General features: G+C 44.0%; 1 protein-coding gene across 1 annotated transcript; it reads right to left on the reverse strand.

Moving 5' to 3' along the window:
- Positions 1-258: 258 nt before the first annotated feature.
- LOC119383156 (uncharacterized) lies at positions 259-18114 on the reverse strand. Its single transcript, XM_037651175.2, has 3 exons — positions 18111-18114; positions 15204-15412; positions 259-1538 (listed from the first exon to the last, which is right to left on the reverse strand). Exons 1-3 carry the CDS (start codon positions 18112-18114, stop codon positions 1290-1292), a joined length of 462 nt encoding a protein of 153 aa, XP_037507103.1. The 3' UTR covers positions 259-1289.
- Between the last annotated feature and the right edge of the window lie 209 nt (positions 18115-18323).

Below are 18323 nucleotides of genomic sequence, written 5' to 3' on the forward strand. Positions count from 1 at the left end.
AGGCTTGTAATGAGGTTTTGTACGAATTCGATGGCTCTTTCTTGTAGTCAAGGTAATACAGCACCTCGAAAGTGTCCCGTAAGTTGAAAGGGATGTAAGGAAGCAAACTGAAAGATACGGTGTAGTTTTTTTTTATTCGCATGCGATCATAGGTGAACGAGCAGCCTAACTGTGACCTCAGTTACGTGGAAAACACGTAGAACTTTCAATTATTAGGAGATGAACATGTATCAACTTGCTAAGCGCTTTATGTTGTTTTTTTTTTCCTTATTACCATGCGTTAGGCGATTTAACAGCATATCTATAAATAATATATCAAACAGGTTTCGTGCGAGTGAGCGGGAAAATGCGCCAGGCCGTCGTCTTTGAGCTGGGCGTAACTGCTCCATTAGGCATCGACAAGAGACGTTTCTTACGCGGGAAATCGTCTTACTAGCTCATTCCGCCAACGCACAGCGTGGTTGCGCGTAAAAGTATATTTTGAGAAAGTTTTCCCGAGTATTTTCTTACGCCTGTCTCATCCAGTGGTTAAGACAACACGAATGTTTTTGTTGCTACACGATAGTAGGAAATATTGCGGCCACAGAAGTGTGGCATGTAACGCAGCTTGTAGCGTCATATTTTGAATAAAGCTTTTAACGAATCCAAGCCATTAATTTTTTATTATGAAAAACTCATCCTTGGCACTATAACAACACGTGATTAAACACGCTCTTTTATTCTCTTTGCTTATCGGTCGTGATGATCGCTCACCAAGGGAAAGCTAACGGATATACCTGATGATAACGGTTCAATGAGGAATGCTACATCACCGTGCTGACACTATCTAAATAAATGTAACGTGTGTTGTTCTGCCAGTCTAGTGTATCTGACCGCCGATGGATGGGGAACGGGGAACTTGACCGGTGTTCCAGCTTTGACAGCAGCTATATTTAGCACTGTCCATCCTGCCTACTTGTGCGAATGCACTTTGGTCGCTGTTACGCGAGCAAACAAAAGTAGAATAAATTGTGAGCAAGGACCAGCGGGTGGTGGGTGATCGTCGTTTAAAAATTTGCATTAGAATGTGTCACAGCGAAAGAGTTTACGTTGTTATTTTCTCGCAGGCTCTCTTGTCGGAGAGATAAACTGAGATGGCTGTAGAACACTGCGCTCGGTCTGGTACATAGCAAGAATTTTGGCACAACAAATAAACAACGTTTGTTGCATCCGTCATGACCAGAGCCACGATAATTGCCCTGGCTGTTGGCACTGTACAAACAAAAGAACTTTCTCGCAATGTCCTTTCGTCACAAGTGCGATTGTGTTCCAGGCAAAGTATTCGAAGATGTCACAGATCGCGGAGTGTAGGGAGGTGGAGGACTCCAGCGGGCGGCTGAGCCGGGAACGGGCGCCGCCTTGGCCAAACGGAACATTTCATCCTGGGCGCTACGGCAAGCCGCACACAGAAGGATCTCGCGAGAGTGTGGGTCACCCACTGGAGGCCGCAGGTAGCGGCCCGCTCTTGGGGCAACGTTGGCACCTGGGAGAACGTGAGCCTGGAAAGGAAGAGATGACATGGTCGCTATGAAAAAACGTTGCGTAAAGTGTATCACGTACTAAGGTCATAGGTCGGAAAAAGAGGTGGAGCTCACACAGAATCATTCATGAAATATATTTTGCACTTAGGACTCACTCGGACTCAGACTCACCAAAATTTTTCTCAGCCGGACTCACTCGATCGGACTGAAACTCACAAAAATATTTACTCACACGGACTCGCCAGACTCATGCCTTGGCTCAATCTGAGTCTGAGTGAGTCGACTCATGAGTCCGTTAGCGTATAGTTGACTTCTTCAACCGTGGTGTCGATTCTCTTTAACACCATTATCTCGCATAATCGGTGCTCTACTTAGCACCTTTTGATCTCATACCTTCAAATATGAGTTATCAGTGGCTGCAATCCAGTAAGGACATTTTTATTGAAAGAGATGACTCACACAATATATTTTTATCAAGATCTTCCCTTGAAGGGTTTGCAGGGGGGAAGTCATGACCCCCCCCCCCCCCGTCCTTATCTCACGCCTCTGATCAATAAATAATGAGCTGTCTTATGAACGCTGGTGCGTTGAAGTATGTGCGAGTCGGCGTGAGTATACACGTGGGCCAACATAAGGCTGATAGTAATGCTGAAGTTGAGTAGATATAACCATACGTCGGCAAAAAATGTGGGCCTTACTGACACTCCCTCCAGAAATATATTACGCTTAGGGCTGACTCGGACACAGACTCGCCAAAATTTTTCTCAACCGGACTCACTAGGACTCAAACTCACCAAACTATTACTCACCCAAATTCACTCAGACTCTTGGGTCGATTTGAGTCGACTCATGAGTGAGTTTGCCGACCTATGACTCGGGTAGACCCGAGCATTAAGAATGCAGAAACTGTGCGAGACAGAACTCGAAAAGAGACTACAAATAGTTTCTGGACATTCAAGGTTTTTCTTCATCGCCACCTTCCTCCTCATCATCATCAACACCTTCTCTCTTTCCCAACCCCCCCCCCCTTCCTAACGCTGAGTATCAGGTCAGAAGATTGATTCAAGTCGACCTCTCAGTTTTTCTGCCACAATAAACCTTACTCTCTCTCTCCGGTATCAAAGCAGGCGCCCTTGAATAAACGATGTCAGTTCACTGCCGGTGTCGACAGGCGCCAGCCACTCGCGAATCATTAATGGGCACGAAAGGTCTTCTAAACCGGAATCCTGGGGTAAGAATCACAAAGCTTTTGCTCATAGGAACGTCTTAATGTCGTTCTGCGTATTTGTCTTTGCAAAGTCGTAAGGGGTTTTAAGATCCTCCCTTACATTAACAAAGTCTATGTGAATATCAACGTTAACGAAATTCGTGGGGACGAATATGGAATTTGCGAATGACGGGAGTAAAAAAATGCTATTTAGAAGGACTTCAGGAACGAAAGGCGCGACTAGAAAGTGCAATCTGTGAATAGGTGTCCTTACTGTAGCGTATTATTCTTCTTGGCCTGAACAAAATAGTAAAACGCTGAGTGGACGTCATCTTTACGTCGCAGACACAAGACCCTGAATAAAACACTGAACAGCAAAGCAGGGATTTTTGGAAGTCCTACATCATCATAACATTTCTCGTACCTCATATGTTCCGGTTCCGGCAGTGTAGCGCTGGCAAATGCTAGTAGTAACAGCTCTTCGTGTAGGGATATATTCAATACCCCATTGATTATTTTCAGAGTTCGCGAAAGTTTTTAAACATAAGGAACAATTGCCGGTATTTACAGTCTAGAATTGCAAAATGCCCGGTTCTCAGGTTGACTGGTATCTATCTATCTATCTATCTATCTATCTATCTATCTATCTATCTATCTATCTATCTATCTATCTATCTATCTATCTATCTATCTATCTATCTATCTATCTATCTATCTATCTATCTATCTATCTATCTATCTATCTATCTATCTATCTATCTATCTATCTATCTATCTATCTATCTATCTATCTATCTATCTATCTATCTATCTATCTATCTATCTATCTATCTATCTATCTATCTATCTATCTGGCCGCTTATGTCTGGAGTACATGAGTGTATGACGAACATTTCTTTGAAGGGTTTACGCATTAGTACCTTTCTTTGCGTTGTCGCTATTGTGCTTGCCGTCAGGTTTTCGATAGTACTATTGCGCTCTTCAGACACCGTGAACGCTGTCATGCGAAATAATTGAGGCATACTACATAAGCAAGAAGGCATACAAATGTGTTAGCTAGCCTTCCATTTCGTTATTTGATAACGATGTTGCGTCAGATTTTGGGTAAAACTCGCCAATTGCCTCGTGCCTAAGTCATTTTCGGAAGTGTGGTTCCTTGGGCTGGTTTGTTACACATTTTAGAAATGGGAAGAACAACGTCAAGAGAGACGATTCACATGAGAAGAAACACACGCGACAAGTGTTGACTAAGAACTCGTCAGTCAGATCTTGTCTTGTGTGCTTCTTCTCTTGTGAATCATCTCTCGTGGCGCTGTTTTTCCAAGTTACAAAATAAGTGATTTGGTCGCAGTTTGGCGTTTTGTTTTTCCTTTGTTTCCTTATTTTTCTGAGTTTTCCTTGGAGTTTGGCTTTGTTGTGTTTATCACCATGGTTGCTAAAAGAGTATAGCGCAATGTATAGCATGTTCATGGATAGCCAACTAGCCCAGCAGTCTGTTCTGCTATCACCATGCTTAGCTGCGCAATGTACATTTTACATCTTTGATTTTTTTGATAAATTTGTTGTGCATACCCAGGGCCTGGGTTTGGTCACGTGGGTGCGTATTATAAATGTGTGGTTTTTTCTATTAAATGACACTTGATTGTGTGTGACCTTGCTCGCACACCTTGTGACCCGCGCGTCCTTTGGTGTAGTTCGCGTATTCGCCGCCTTACGAAGGATGGCGCTGTTTCCGTGGTGTCGCTAGAGTTACTGTATATGCTACAGGTAGCATATACAGTGACTCTAGGTGGCGCTAGAGTGCCTCGATGTCCTCCTCGACCGCCCCTCCGTAGAGAGTGGAGACATCCTTTGATTGAACTCCGAAACCGGTTTTGGTAGCACTGTCCACCATTTTCACGCCGAGCATGCGTGTCGAGACGTGGCTACTACGTGGCAGTAGTCAGCAGGAATTTGATGCGGGTGTAACTACGGCGTTCTTTGAGCGCTGTCACGCGAAATGCCTGGCTGCTGTGTGCCACTGTGCTCAAACCACTCGAGCAATGGTTTTTGGGCCCCTTTCCGAGGGGCCCAAAAAGGAGAACTGTCTGGGTGGCTAAGATCAAGCGCGACAAGTGGCAGCCTACAAACACCTCATCTGTGTGCATTGTGAGTATTACGCAATTCCCTCAATATATTTGTTTATTCTGCAATACTTTTGTAGCCCGAGTGTCATGAATTTGTTGACTTCTGGCAGAAGAGGGAGAGGTAGAGGAAGAAGAAATGAGAGAAAAGACAGATGTCAAACGAAGAAATATAGAGTAAAGAGAAAGAAGAAGACCATACATTGAGGGAGAATTGAAGAAAGAACGCAAAGAAGAGGGAGAAGAAGAGGCATGAGAGGCTACGTGGCCGGCGACATCACGAGCTGCTGCTTCACATTCAGGCATGGGCCTGGGTCGGGCGGCAGGATCCTGTTAAGTAGAGAGCTTGGATTGTTTTGATTTCATAGCTCCTTTTGGGGGGCGGTATAGATTTTCTCTGAGTGCAAGCGAGTCAGACTATCTCGATGTCTTTTTCTTCGCCTGGCCAAGGGCAATCCCCTTGGCTAGCCTCAATACCGGCCAAGGATTGGCCGATTGATTCCTTTGTATGCAGTGGAGTCAAGAATGTCCCTGTGGCTATGGTACCGACCGATGGAGGTACTATTCCGATGAAAAATCCGAAGGCGATTCAAGTGGAACTTCGGAAAGCCTCTTCTCACTTCCAGAAGATCACTGAGGTCCGTCAATTTGGTCGAGGTGGTATCCTTTGCTGCTCTCCAGATCAGGATTGCGTCCGAGAGCTGCTTAATTGTTCGGAGTTCGCAACGCATCCGGTGAGCCCGTTTATTCCAGCACATCTTGCATGTACGAAAGGAATAGTCCGCGGGGTAGATACAAGCCTGACACCTGCAGAAATTCTGGACTTATTTTCGGTAGCAGGCGCAGTCTCCGTCTATAGGTGCACCCGACTGATTGATAATCGGAAATCACCGACCGAATCGGTGATAGTGACTTTTGCAGGTACAGTAAGACCATCAGAGATTAAAGCCTGGCCCCTTATCTACGAGGTAGAGTCCCTATCCCCGAGACCACTACAATGCTTCAAGTGTTGGCGCTATGGCCACAGTGTAAAAGGGTGTAGGTCAGGTGCTAGATGCCGTCGGTGTGGAGAAAGTCATGACAGCCGCGACTGCAATTCGGAGGAAGAGAAGTGCTGCTTGTGTAAAGGAATGCACCCGGCAGACTCTTCAGATTGTGTGGCAAAAGAACGAGAACTGAGTATACTGGAAATTGTGGAGCGCAGGCGCTGCTCCCGGAGGGAAGCAGTTGAGGAACTTAATGAAAGGTCGAAAGGCTATGCAGGCGTAACAGCTCGTCATGTCGCTACTATGGATGCATCATTTGGAAATGTTATCGCAGAGGCCATAGAGAGTGCTACAGAAAAGGCAATGGAACGTCTCGCGAACAATCTTGTTGAAGCCTTTGCACAAATGTTTTCAAATCAGCTGGCACAAAGTCTTAGTACAGTGTCTATGAAATGTCAGGATTCTCAGGATTCCATGGTTTCAAAGAGTACAGAAATAGAAAAACTAACAACTCAGAAGCGATCTGTGTCTTCACAAGCTGAACCTGCCAAGAAGGTAGTGCAGGCTGATCCAGAACCTATAACAGATGATTCTGACGACTTTACAGATATGGACACGGAATCTCAAAAGTCGCTGAAGCGCACCAGATCCCCCCCTTCAAAAATGTCTCCCCAAAAGTCGAAATCGAAAAAGTACCAGTCAAAAAAGGACTTTTTTGAGAACCTCTCGAAACAAGACTTCTTGAAAAAAGATATCTTGGATCAAGCAGTTTCTGCTACGGTTCTAGCGTCAAAATAGGCTCACTAAAAATCTTGCAGTGGAATTGCCGATCGATTTGGTCGGCAATCACAGATTTATCGTATATTTCTTCGCAATTTTCCCCAGACATAATTGCTATTCAAGAAACCTGGCTTGCAGACGGTCAAAAATTTTACCTAGGAAATTACCGAGTATTTCGTTTGGATCGACCTGGCACAGGTGGTGGACTGGCCTTCTTAATATCAAATAAGTTTAGTCACAGAGCCAAAATAGCTTATCAGTGTATGGCTAATGATTACGAAATTTTGGTGTTAGACGTAACATTGCCGAACTGCTCTCCTTTTTCTTTTGTTAATGCATACTTCCCGGCAGGCGTACAGGACACGAGATGCCTAGATGTCATGACAGCCTCCTGTAGAAAGGATATACTACTGACTGGTGACTTTAATTCCCACCATGTGTCTTGGGGATTTAGAACAGATATAAGTGGAAGACGCTTGTGGGAATGGACTCTTGACAATTATTTATCTTGTTTGAATACAGGAGTTGTTACATTTGTCAGAGGTCAATCTAAGTCGGCTATAGACTTGACTTTTGCCAGCTCCTCCTTAAGTATATCCTCCTGGAATACTTTAGACTGCGCTTCAAACAGTGACCACCTTCCTATTAGTTTCGAAATTAACTTCCCGAATATATTTCGAACTGGAAAAATTGGTTCATTCGTAAATTATGTTAAAGTACAAAAAGACCTAAAGGCTACTTTCATTCATCGCAAGGACATGCAGGAAGATATTAGGGCAATGAGCCTGTGTGCGGTATTAAAAAGATCATTAAAAAATTCAACTTTTGCATTGAACTCGAACACAGAAGGATAATTTAGCCCATGGTGGAATGCGGAATGTATGAGGGGTTATAGAAAACGAAAGGCTGCGTGGAAACAACTTCTACTCAACCAGTCCCCCAAAAATTGGTGTGATTACAAATACATGGCAGCAGATTTTAAGCGCACTGTACGCAAAGCAAAAGATGACTATGATATCAACAAATTTAATTACCTTTCTAAGTCAAAAAACAACAGGGCGCTTTTTAGATTTTTACGCTCTAGAAAAATCATACCACCATCAGCAAATATTGATTCTACAATTCTCTCTCCTCGCGAACTCTCTGAATTATTAGAAAATATCGCTAAAGGATTAGAAGATAGGTTCATGTCAATTATGCCTATGCACATTGTAAATCCAATGGCAGGTGAGGAATTCAGTGAGGTTACATTAACAGAACTGGCGGATGTAGTAAGGCATTTACCTCCTGCAGCACCAGGGCCGGATGGGGTGTCCACTACAATAATAAAAGTGTTGTACGAAATTTCCCCTCATGAAATCCGTAACATGGTCAATTATTCGTTGAAAAATTCTTGGATACCTGCAGACTGGAAGCATTCCAAAATAATTCCGATACTGAAAAAACAGGGAGTTGGGTTTGAGCTTGACAATATAGGGCCAATTTCTCTCACGTCTAACATGATCAAATTGATAGAAAGAGTTTTGAATGCACGAATAATAAAATATATTGATGATAACTCAATTCTAAACCCAAGTCAAATTGGCTTCCGATCTGGGTGCTCCATATGGTGTGCGCACGTGGACTTGGAGAGTCGCATACAGCTGGCTCGGCACCGACGAGAATATTGTGCGCTAGTGACCCTAGATTTAGCGAAGGCGTACGATAAGGTGGAGCATACAATTCTAATACAACAGATGATACGTTACCAATTTCCAACCTACATAACGGCATGGGTTGCAGAGTTTTTAAGGGAAAGAGAATTTTATTGCTTCCAAGGGGGTTGTTCTTCTAACAGATATAAGCAGAAACGCGGTGTGCCACAAGGGGCAGTGCTATCGCCTGTTTTGTTCAATATTTTAATGAGCTCCATTCCAACCCATCGCGATATTCAATTATATGTGTAGGCGGACGACATTGCATTCTTCGCAACCAATAGTGATTTGCACTCTCTTTACCAGACATTACAAAATTATATAAATATGTTAGAAGCATGGCTTCAAGATATTCATATGTCATTAAACGTCAACAAAAGCGCGCTTCTCGCGTTTTCGTTTAGGGACCCGGTCAACATCTCACTAATGTATGGTCAAGAAATCATTCCCCAAGTTGATTCTCTTAAATACTTAGGCATCATATATAATGGAACATTAAATTGGAGGAATCACATTGAACAAGTTGGCTCCAAGGCAACACGCGCCATGGGGTGGCTGCGTAAGATTGCAAACAGGAAAACAGGGTTGCGAAGAAATACATTGATAATGATTTATAAAATGTATGTGCGGCCTATTATGGAATTCGGGTGTGTATTATTTTCTGGAAGTGCGAATTATAAAATGAGACCCTTAATACTACTAGAAAGGGAAGCTTTGCGCTTGTGCCTTGGTCTTCCCAAGTTTGTGGCAAATAATATGTTATATATCGAAGCGCGAATACCATCTTTGATGAACAGATTCAAAATCCTTACAGTTCAAACCTTTTTAAACATCTATAATTCGCCTCAAAATCAGTTATTTTACGTTTTTATGAAAGATCCAAGCCTATTTTTTGAAAAACAGTGGTCGCGCTTACACACCCCACAAATTATATTCGTTCAGGCGCTGCTTGAACCATTGAAAGTTAAAATTAATCATATTGGCTCAACACGTACAAGTCATTCAAAACTTGACATAGATTTTGATAATATTTTTCCTCCGAATGCGAAACATATGCCATTACAGTATTTAAATGATCAGTTGCAAGATTACATTGCGCACCTGACAATTAACAACATAATTGCGACTGATGCATCTGTATCAAACGAAAAGGCTGGGGTAGGCATCTTCTCTCCTTCTCTTGACTGGTCTTTTCCTGTTAGACTTCCAGATTACACACCTATCTTCATTGCAGAATTATTTGCTATTGTTCTGGCTCTACGAAAGCTTCCTCCAAGCGAATTAGAAGCAGTTATAATTACAGATGCTCTTTCAGTATGTTCGGCGCTCTCTTCGGCGACAAACTTACCGCTCATTAACATGTTTACTCATTTAGTACCGGCAAACTTGCGAAAAATTCAGCTGTTATGGGTACCAGGCCACTGCGGAATATATTTAAATGAGATGGCGGACACATTAGCCACAATATCTTTAAGGGGACCCATTACACCGATTATACCCGATACTGCTTACGCGACAGCAATAAGATTTCGAAATGCGTGTCTGCTTAATGAAATAGGCAAATTTTCATGGGATCAATTCAGCGACTTTGCACATCTAAGATTTGGCTGGAATAAGCAGTGGTGTGTATCACGGCAAGTAGAAGTTACTTTCACCAGACTACGCTGCAGAATTCCGAAGTTGAATTATTACTTACACAAAGCTGGACTCAGCGCGTCTCCGTTATGTCAGTTTTGCGGTGAAATAGAGACAATAGAGCATTTCTTTTTATTCTGTCACCGGTATTCTAATCAGCGAAAAAGATGCCTCGTCGCTCCCCTTCAAAAGTTAGGATTACAAATCAATGTTCCGCAAATTTTATCATTTGGTGGCATTACATTAGGTTATAGCCACAGGGAGGTCCACTCTGCAGTGTTTGCTTACATACAGGAAACCAAAAGATTACCATGCTAGTTTATATTGGCTTATTTTCAGTACTAATTCCAACCGTTGTTACATCCGTCAAACATCACACCTGATAGACTGACTGTGTGCTCTGCGGAATTTTCAAGTATTAGCTCTGTTTTTTTTTTTTATCTATTTCACTAAAAAATTACAACGTTTATCTTTAGCCTCAAGTATTTACCTCAAAATCCTGCCGCCCGGTTCTTGGCCCATCCCCCTTTGTGGGTAAGCGCCACTAGTGAGAGGTCATCATCATCATCATCATCATCATCATCATCATCATCATCAGAAGGAGGGAGGCAGAGCGCGCTTGGAACGGGCAGAGGCACGGACGAGCGGTGGTCGTGGCAAGGCGTTCGCTTGAGGTCCGCCAGCACAGCTCCTGGAAATGTGCCCCAGCCTTCGCAGCAACGTACTGTGACCTGGGAGGCGTGACCAGGAGGGCGACCAGCGCGCATCAGCGAGACCCTTCTCCTGAGGACGCGCAGATGTTCTGCGGCTGTGCTCCGTGGGTCGCGCACCGGACGACGAGCGGTACAGCCAAAGCAAGTACCTGACGTGTCTTTGACCAGCAACTGCAGCTACCCGACGGTGCAACAGACGGTCGTGCTCCGGTGAAGCAACGCACTTCGCGGACACGACAATTCGTCGCCTCAGCACCGGAGCTGCCACGTCAACGCGAGTAACCCGTGATGAAACTGTAAATATTTTTATTAGTTGTTGGGATAGTGTGCACAAGGGATGTTTGTTTATATAGTCGGGCTTTCTTCACTACTTCTTATGTAAATAGTTTAGTGGTTTTTTCGCATAAAGCAATTTTTCGTTATCCTCGGTGTTCCTGTGTTGTGCTTAACCATCTAGAGACCATGACACCGAGGGTGGTGATTGAAATCAAGTTTCTCTTATACATCGCGTTCGGGAGAATGTTTCTTGAGGAAAAACAGCGCGGTACGAAGTGATTTACAAGTTACACTAACTATTAGCTGTGACTTCAAAATGTTCAGAAAACAAATCCCATTGTAAAGTTCTACGCGTGTCTGTACCAATTTTAGAAATTGTGTTTGGAGTCCTAATTCGTACTCGGTGCACGCAAGTTTGCACGTGACGTGGAAGACTACCGAAGCTGTGTCTTTTCGTACGCCAAGAGACTGGGACGGTATGCTGCACGCTGTCTTCTCTAGTTATAATAATGTGTTGTATTCATTAGAGGATATTTTTCGACCTTCCGATGTAACAAGCAATTCAAGCTGATTAGTTTTTCGGTCATACGGCGTTCAACAACCAGAAAAAGAATGTGAATTAACTTCTGTGTGAAACATTGTTTGCCTGAATAAAAAGCTTACATGGCTACACTGATGGCTAGATCGCTATATTATGGTACATTCTGTTTTACGACTTTCAATCCATGTGCAGGCTCATTTCGAAGGGGATAACTTCGAGCAAAAAAGAGCATACGGATGGAAGAAGCTAAAGCCAAATGCTGTGCCGACAGTGTTTCGCTTCAGACGTAAGTTCTTATATAATTTCTCAGCACTCCAGGAAACAATATTTACTATTGAGTCCGGCTGTATCCTCCCGTCCTTATGGTGCTGACGCATACGCATGCTGCTTTTATTTCTTGATTATATGGCGACTCAATTATTGTATTTGTACGTCCTTTACATGCTCGTTAGCGAGCTTCATGTAGAAATAAAGGCAGGTGTGCCAGTCCTGAAAAAAGAATGTCAGTCAGGCTTTTCTTTTTGCTTCATAGCATAGTGGCAGAGAAGGATCGAACTACACAAACATCCTTCCAGTGCGAGTGTAACGAAAGAAATCTGCACGTGCTGTAATTCCGAGCGTATAGAAATGTTCATGAGTCTTTATAAAACAGAGTAACGAGGTGGCAGTAATTACGTAGTAATAAAAGTTATTTTTACTGCAATTTACATCTTTCCACTGTTTTAAATACACAGTAAATGTAACAAATAAACGGGGATCTGCAGAACATCGTGAGAGAAATGTTAAAGCGTTGAAGTCAGTTGTAGCCTAATAGTGCCGACAGGACGTAGTTTGATGACTTGCTTTTGTTTTGCAGCTTTGAATCGCCACAGAAAGGCACCAAAGGAAACGACCGGACGCGTTACACTCTCAGTCCTACCTGAAGATGAACGCATTACTACAGGCGACACAGCAGCGGCAATAGACATGATTTTATTGGAGGGAGCTGTGGGCTGCCTCACGAACAGAGTGGAAATGCGGAAGAGCGGAAATGCCAAGTAATGTGGTGATTCGACCTTCGATTACCCGTTGCTCTACACTAAAGCCTGAGCAATGTGTTATTTTACACCCGCAGAACAAGATCAACCGGTGTCAAACGACGCCGTTTTCGTTTTATAGTAAGTAAACTAACACGCCAACAAACGGTCGCAGGGCGTTTAAAAGTGGTTTCAGGCACAAGCATATGATCGTGTGAAGCGGCGGATTTCATAGTGCTGTTAGACTGTAAATTATGAGGAAAAGTATTTAATAAACCATGATAACACATTAATGCATTTCCGCAGTATTACAGTCTACGCAAAGCCTCCGTACCGCCTGCAAACAGCTCACACGCGCCGTCAATGCGCCCCTAGATCGGAGCCGGCGTGAAAATGGCGGACGCCGTAGCAGACGACGCGGTTGCCTCCACTCCCTACGGAGCGGTGGGCGAGGAGGACATCGAGGCACTCTAGGTGGCGCTGCCCTTGTGGCGAGAGGTCTTGGAAAGCCGAACACACCCGCGTTTGAAATAAGTAAGAGACGGTTAGAGTATTGGTGGCAGAAAATTAGAGAGAAAGGACAAAAATAAATATTGGAAAAAAAAGGACATTCTGCCCCTAAAGGGCAGAGAACGGAACTGAAAATTTAAGTTTCTTTTTTTCTGGAGTAAGATTGTTTTAATGGAAGTAAAGACACTAGGCCAACACTAAGAAAAAGAAGAGTAAAGGTTTTTTTTATTGCGATAGCAATTATATGGACAGTCTCGGCTGAATTTTGCCGTCGCCGTCATGCACCGTATATGTATAAGTACGTATATATATATATAAGCCCCAAAGAAAAGTAATTCAGAAAAAGGCTTCCCAAGCGCGGAATCGAACCAGGGACCTCTTGCTCCGCAGCGAGCGGCGCTAACCGCTACGCCACGACACGCAGATCCTCCACATAGCTAATGGCGAGCGCTATATACAAACCCTTTACCGCTGGACGGACTCCGTTACGGCCGGCGCTTATAAGCGTTTCTTCATTACCAGCGAGATGGCGCTAGGAGCACGACGGGCGCATTTAAAAGTCGTCGGCGAGCTCGCTCGCTTCTTCTTATATTTGCGCAGGGAGAACCTTGCCCTTCGGCTGCCTGCTCGCGCGGTTTTCTGGTGGTGAGGGGAAGAGGGTTGTTTCAAGCTTTCACTGTGGTGTCCACGCTCATGTTACGGAGCGTACGAAAGTCACTCGAGCTCAAGGGACGCCGCTAAACGAACAAACAGACGACGAGCGCGAACTATCGAGTGTCACAGCTCGACACTTGAAGCACGCTAGCTTCCTTCGCTGCTTCGGCCGCCTTTGCAACAGGAGCGCTGTTCAAACTGAGAGTATCCATTGGCGAGCCTCACTTCGTATAGCATTAGTTTCTTGCTATCGCATTCATTGCTTCGCCCTTGCGGCGAAACTGTGACTCTTTTTTTTTGTCGAGCCTGGTGGCACACTTGTCGCCGCCCCGTTATAAAGGGGACGCTCATAGCATCCATCCATCCAGGTTACGCGGGCGCATGAGTAAGAGTACTCGGTATCTTTTGGGGCTTGGCGCGCTAGTTGACGGTCGTCTCTCACGGGAGGACCGTGGGGACGATTCTGAGGCTCGGTGGCTCGCTCTCGCGTACTCCCGCGGTGAGTCAGCGGCGCCACATTCACGATACATTGTGTGTGCTGTATTGGCATTCTAATGCGTTATTTGTCTTGTTTAGCTATTTGCAAGATTCGGCTGGTGGGCTCGCCGTTATGTAAAAAAGCATAATAAATGTCTATGTGTTCATCAGCCTGAACTGTGTCCGTGTTTTCCATGAGCGCGGTTCTATTGAGATCTCACAAGTTTGCACCGAGTTGTGTCCCCTTCTTCCCCTTCTTTTCCTTTCGTCTGTGTAACTCGCGCTATATATCTCTGTGAAGTTTTGCCGACACGCCCATTGTTCCATCTTACCGTATATGAATTTTCGATGTTATTCCAGTACACTCGCGTTTTTTTACATTCTTCTGTTGACATCTTTGTTTAGTCTTTCCGGCTCTCCTTTTCGCTTTCGTTTCACCTTACTTATTAATAATTGTTGGCATTTTATTTTCCAAAACTACGATATGATTATGAAGGACGCCGTAGTAGAGGACTCCGGAAATTCTGGCCATGTGGTGTTCTTTACAGTGCACCTAAATCGAGGTACACGAGCCTCTATCATTTAGCCTCCAACGAAGTGCGGCCGCCGCGGCCTGGATTCGATCCCGCGACCTTCGGGTCAGCAGACTAGACCACCGTGGCGAGTCGTTTCACCTTACCCCTTTCTATTTCGGATGCAGCAACTTTCTTCATTCTTATACTTTCACCGTTCCAGCACACCTTTAAGACAATCCGTTTCTGTCGGCTGCGCAGTGCAGCCGACAGAAACATGTGCAGTTTCATAAGGCGAAACCACGTTGCAAGCACTTCGAGTTTTATTTACCGCCATTCCGGGAGGTCATTCCTAACGAGTACCTATGTGCGCCGTGTTATAAAGAGAACTCTTTAAATCTTGACGGAATATTATTGCACCTATGCTATTTTAGGATACCGAGCAGGTTACCCGTGACCTGATATTGGGTAAGAGTGGAAGAAGAAACGGCGTGGGTTTGTTCATTGCAAATGAGCAGCGAAGAAGCCAACAGCGAATGAAGGTGAGACGAATACGCACCTGCTCCCTGGACGCTCGGCGATGTGCGACGCGCCTGGAGCAGTAGCCGAGCAGCACAATCAGCAGCAGCAGAGCGATGCTCAGTGACCCGAGGAGCCAGAAGGAGAGGTACTTGTTGGACGAGTAGATTCCCGCCCGCTGTGTGGGATGATGGGACACTTCCGTAAACGGGACGCTCCACGAAACAGGTGCCGTGGAAACTCGATTGCCTTTGAAAGGGCAGAGAAAATGCACCAGCCTCAACCAAAAGGCAGCGCATTGCATCTCATAGATTCGCACAAGGCAAAATGCTTAGCCGATGATGTTACAGGAGTAACATCAGAATCAGTAAAATAAATGAATAAATAAAAATCAAAGATGATTTTGCCGCGAACAGCGTCTCTTCGTTATTGGGTGTCCAAATGGGTCTTTCTTTTTACATTTGTAACTGTTGTAACACTTGAGTATCTGGATGACCCCGAGGTTTCCGCCTATAGCACCAGGCTTCACATAGGCTATACCAGTCAAGGCGTCACCTACCTAGATGAAGATTAGTGAATAAACCTCCCCAGTGCCACTGTCGCATTTTCATTCTATATGACATCGCTATTTTATCCCTTGCTTAACCATTGACTTCAGTCGTTTCTTTTATTGACATGACGCAAGGATATGTTGGCGCACAAATAAGGCGCCGGCTACTCCTTAGCTCTTAGAGGTGTCTAACGCAGAGCACATATGGTTCAAATTTCTAAGCGCAACTAACCCGCAGCACATACAATATACAACTTAGCGTAAGTCAACACATAATAACATAACAGTCAAAACAACATAAACAATCACATATATGTGTACAGACGGTGATGTTATAAAAAAATGAAGAGCAACTGTTGCATAGCAAAACCAAGGCGAAAACAGTCAACACGTGCATAAATATACGCTGTGCCGTTAAAACAAAACAAAGCTTAAATGTGTTCGTAACGGCCGAGAATGTCACAGTCGTATTAGGACAAAAAGTGAATAAGCACTTCTGAGCAACATTTAAGTGCTTGATATCTGCCGTGTGAACATCTTTTTGAATATGTTGCATGTATGAACATTTATATTGCAGTATTGAGACTGAGTATGTGAATGTTTCACGCTAAGAGAGCCACTAAAACGTCGAAATAGGAGAAACTGAGAGGCAGAAGCAGAGACAGTGACACAGAGGTGGCTACTCACAACTGAATGTTTATCCGTGTGTTTATTTGTCTAGTTTTGTGATCGCTGACGACTTTAAGACGACAACTACCATGCAGTTAAAACTGTTGCGTTTTAAGATCCCGAAATCAAGATGTGATTACGAGAGAGAGTGCTCCGGAAAGCTCAACCACCGGGGGTTCCTTATCGTGAACCTAAATATAAGCACACGGGCCTCTCGCATTTTGCCTACACTGAAATGCGGCCGGAATTTGATCCCGCGACCTTTGGGTCAGCAGTCGAGCACCACAACCCCTAGACCGCCAGGCCGCTATCTGACATCCAAGAAAAAAGGAGTAGCTGGTGCCACATATGGACACCAACCCATCCTTAAATATATTTTTATTAAAAAAACACATAAAAGGAAGAAGTAGGACCGATGCGGAATGACGAATGGCTTTGGCGAAATCATTACTGGCCACGTGTGAGAAGCTATTTTACACCGACTGATGGTGAGCGCGGAAACCTCCTCAATATTGATCTTCCACGCCTGTTCTCCTGTAGTCTTGCTTTCTGTTTGCGAGTTAATACTAGAAAACGCACATCACCAATAAAGGCGATGTGCGTTTTCACTAGTATATTTGCCTGTGCGAAAGCTGTCTCCCAAGCCTGCTAGAGCGTGATTTAAAGTCCCTTCTAATCAGCGGTACAATAAAATATAAAACAAATCAAAATTTGGGTTTCAGTTAGGCCACTTCTCCTGTAAATGACGAAAAAGCTGCACGAGCAATTTGATTTCTTAGGTTTTATTTTGCTGGCGGCGTGTGTTTCCATTTGCGTGACGTTGTCCTGAATTAAATTTTGCTAAATAAATAAAGAATATTGGTGAAATAAAGCATAAAAATATGATCATGAGAAAAGTGAATATTTAATATGCGTTTCTCGCGAAATATTGCTTCCCTGTGAATGAAGATGGTCCGTACATAATCTGTGGTCACACATGATCGCGCGCACGCACAAGAACGCGCGTGGCGCGAACTGGTGATCTTAGGGCTGCGCTAAATATAGTCATACATTTAGAACATTTTTCTAAAAGGTATTTCCTGGTGCCGCGCTAAGATAAAAACAGCAGTAAAGATTGGACTTTAAATTTACATGATATCGCTGTTTATTACACGCTTAGAATCAAATCGACATAGTTACTGTACCCAATGTTACTATAAGTCTATTACTATACGAGAATGTATGCAAGAATCTGTTTTTCCACAATATTTACTAACGCTTTATCAAAGTTAATTATGTGACTTTCATTCAATGAAAATATTTCATTTAAAATAGCATAGATATCAAGCATATGTAGAAGTATCTTGACAGAGAGTGTATAGACCTGACAAAACGTCTGGTGGCATGCCGGCTTGGTGAATACGGTTCGTGCTGGTTTCAGAGGCGCAGCCTTTCCAAGGTGTATCAATTAATATTTAAATCTTGTTTGAGTTATAAGTTAAAGAGCTAAAGAGTGCACAAACTACGCTGAAACATTCTTACGCATAAATACTGAAGCGTGCGCTTTCAGAAAAGCAGCTTCTCAAACTAAGAATGTAGGATTCATTCGCTTTTCCGAGACGCTTACACATTCATCCGGTATCGGCACTTTATGATTTGGAAACATAGGGTGCCTCGATCTACGCGGAAGTTTTGGCATCGAGGCACCCTCTGGAAACATAGCCGAGGTCTAACCAATTGTGTACTTACTCATGGTGGGCGGGAGCAGCCGGCAGGTGACGCCTTCTTTGGAACTGATTTATCGTTCCTGCACAGAGGATAGGTCTTCTGTATCTAGAAGGTACACGACTGCGAAAAGGCACACACTTGATTCAAACAACGTGGCATAAAATGACCGATTTCTCTCGGTGAATTTTGCCCCTTATATATTATCCAGCGCCTAAAAACAAACTATAGTTTGTT

The sequence above is a fragment of the Rhipicephalus sanguineus genome, chromosome 1, assembly GCF_013339695.2.
Source record: "Rhipicephalus sanguineus isolate Rsan-2018 chromosome 1, BIME_Rsan_1.4, whole genome shotgun sequence".
In the NCBI taxonomy this organism is placed as follows: domain Eukaryota; kingdom Metazoa; phylum Arthropoda; class Arachnida; order Ixodida; family Ixodidae; genus Rhipicephalus; species Rhipicephalus sanguineus.

Bases quoted from the DNA above. Each gene is read 5' to 3' on its own strand.
- LOC119383156 (XM_037651175.2), bottom strand. The intron at 1,539-15,203 runs GTGCGTATTCGT...CTTCCTTTCCAG, and splicing joins GCCGAGCGTCCAGGGAGCAG to GCTCACGTTCTCCCAGGTGC.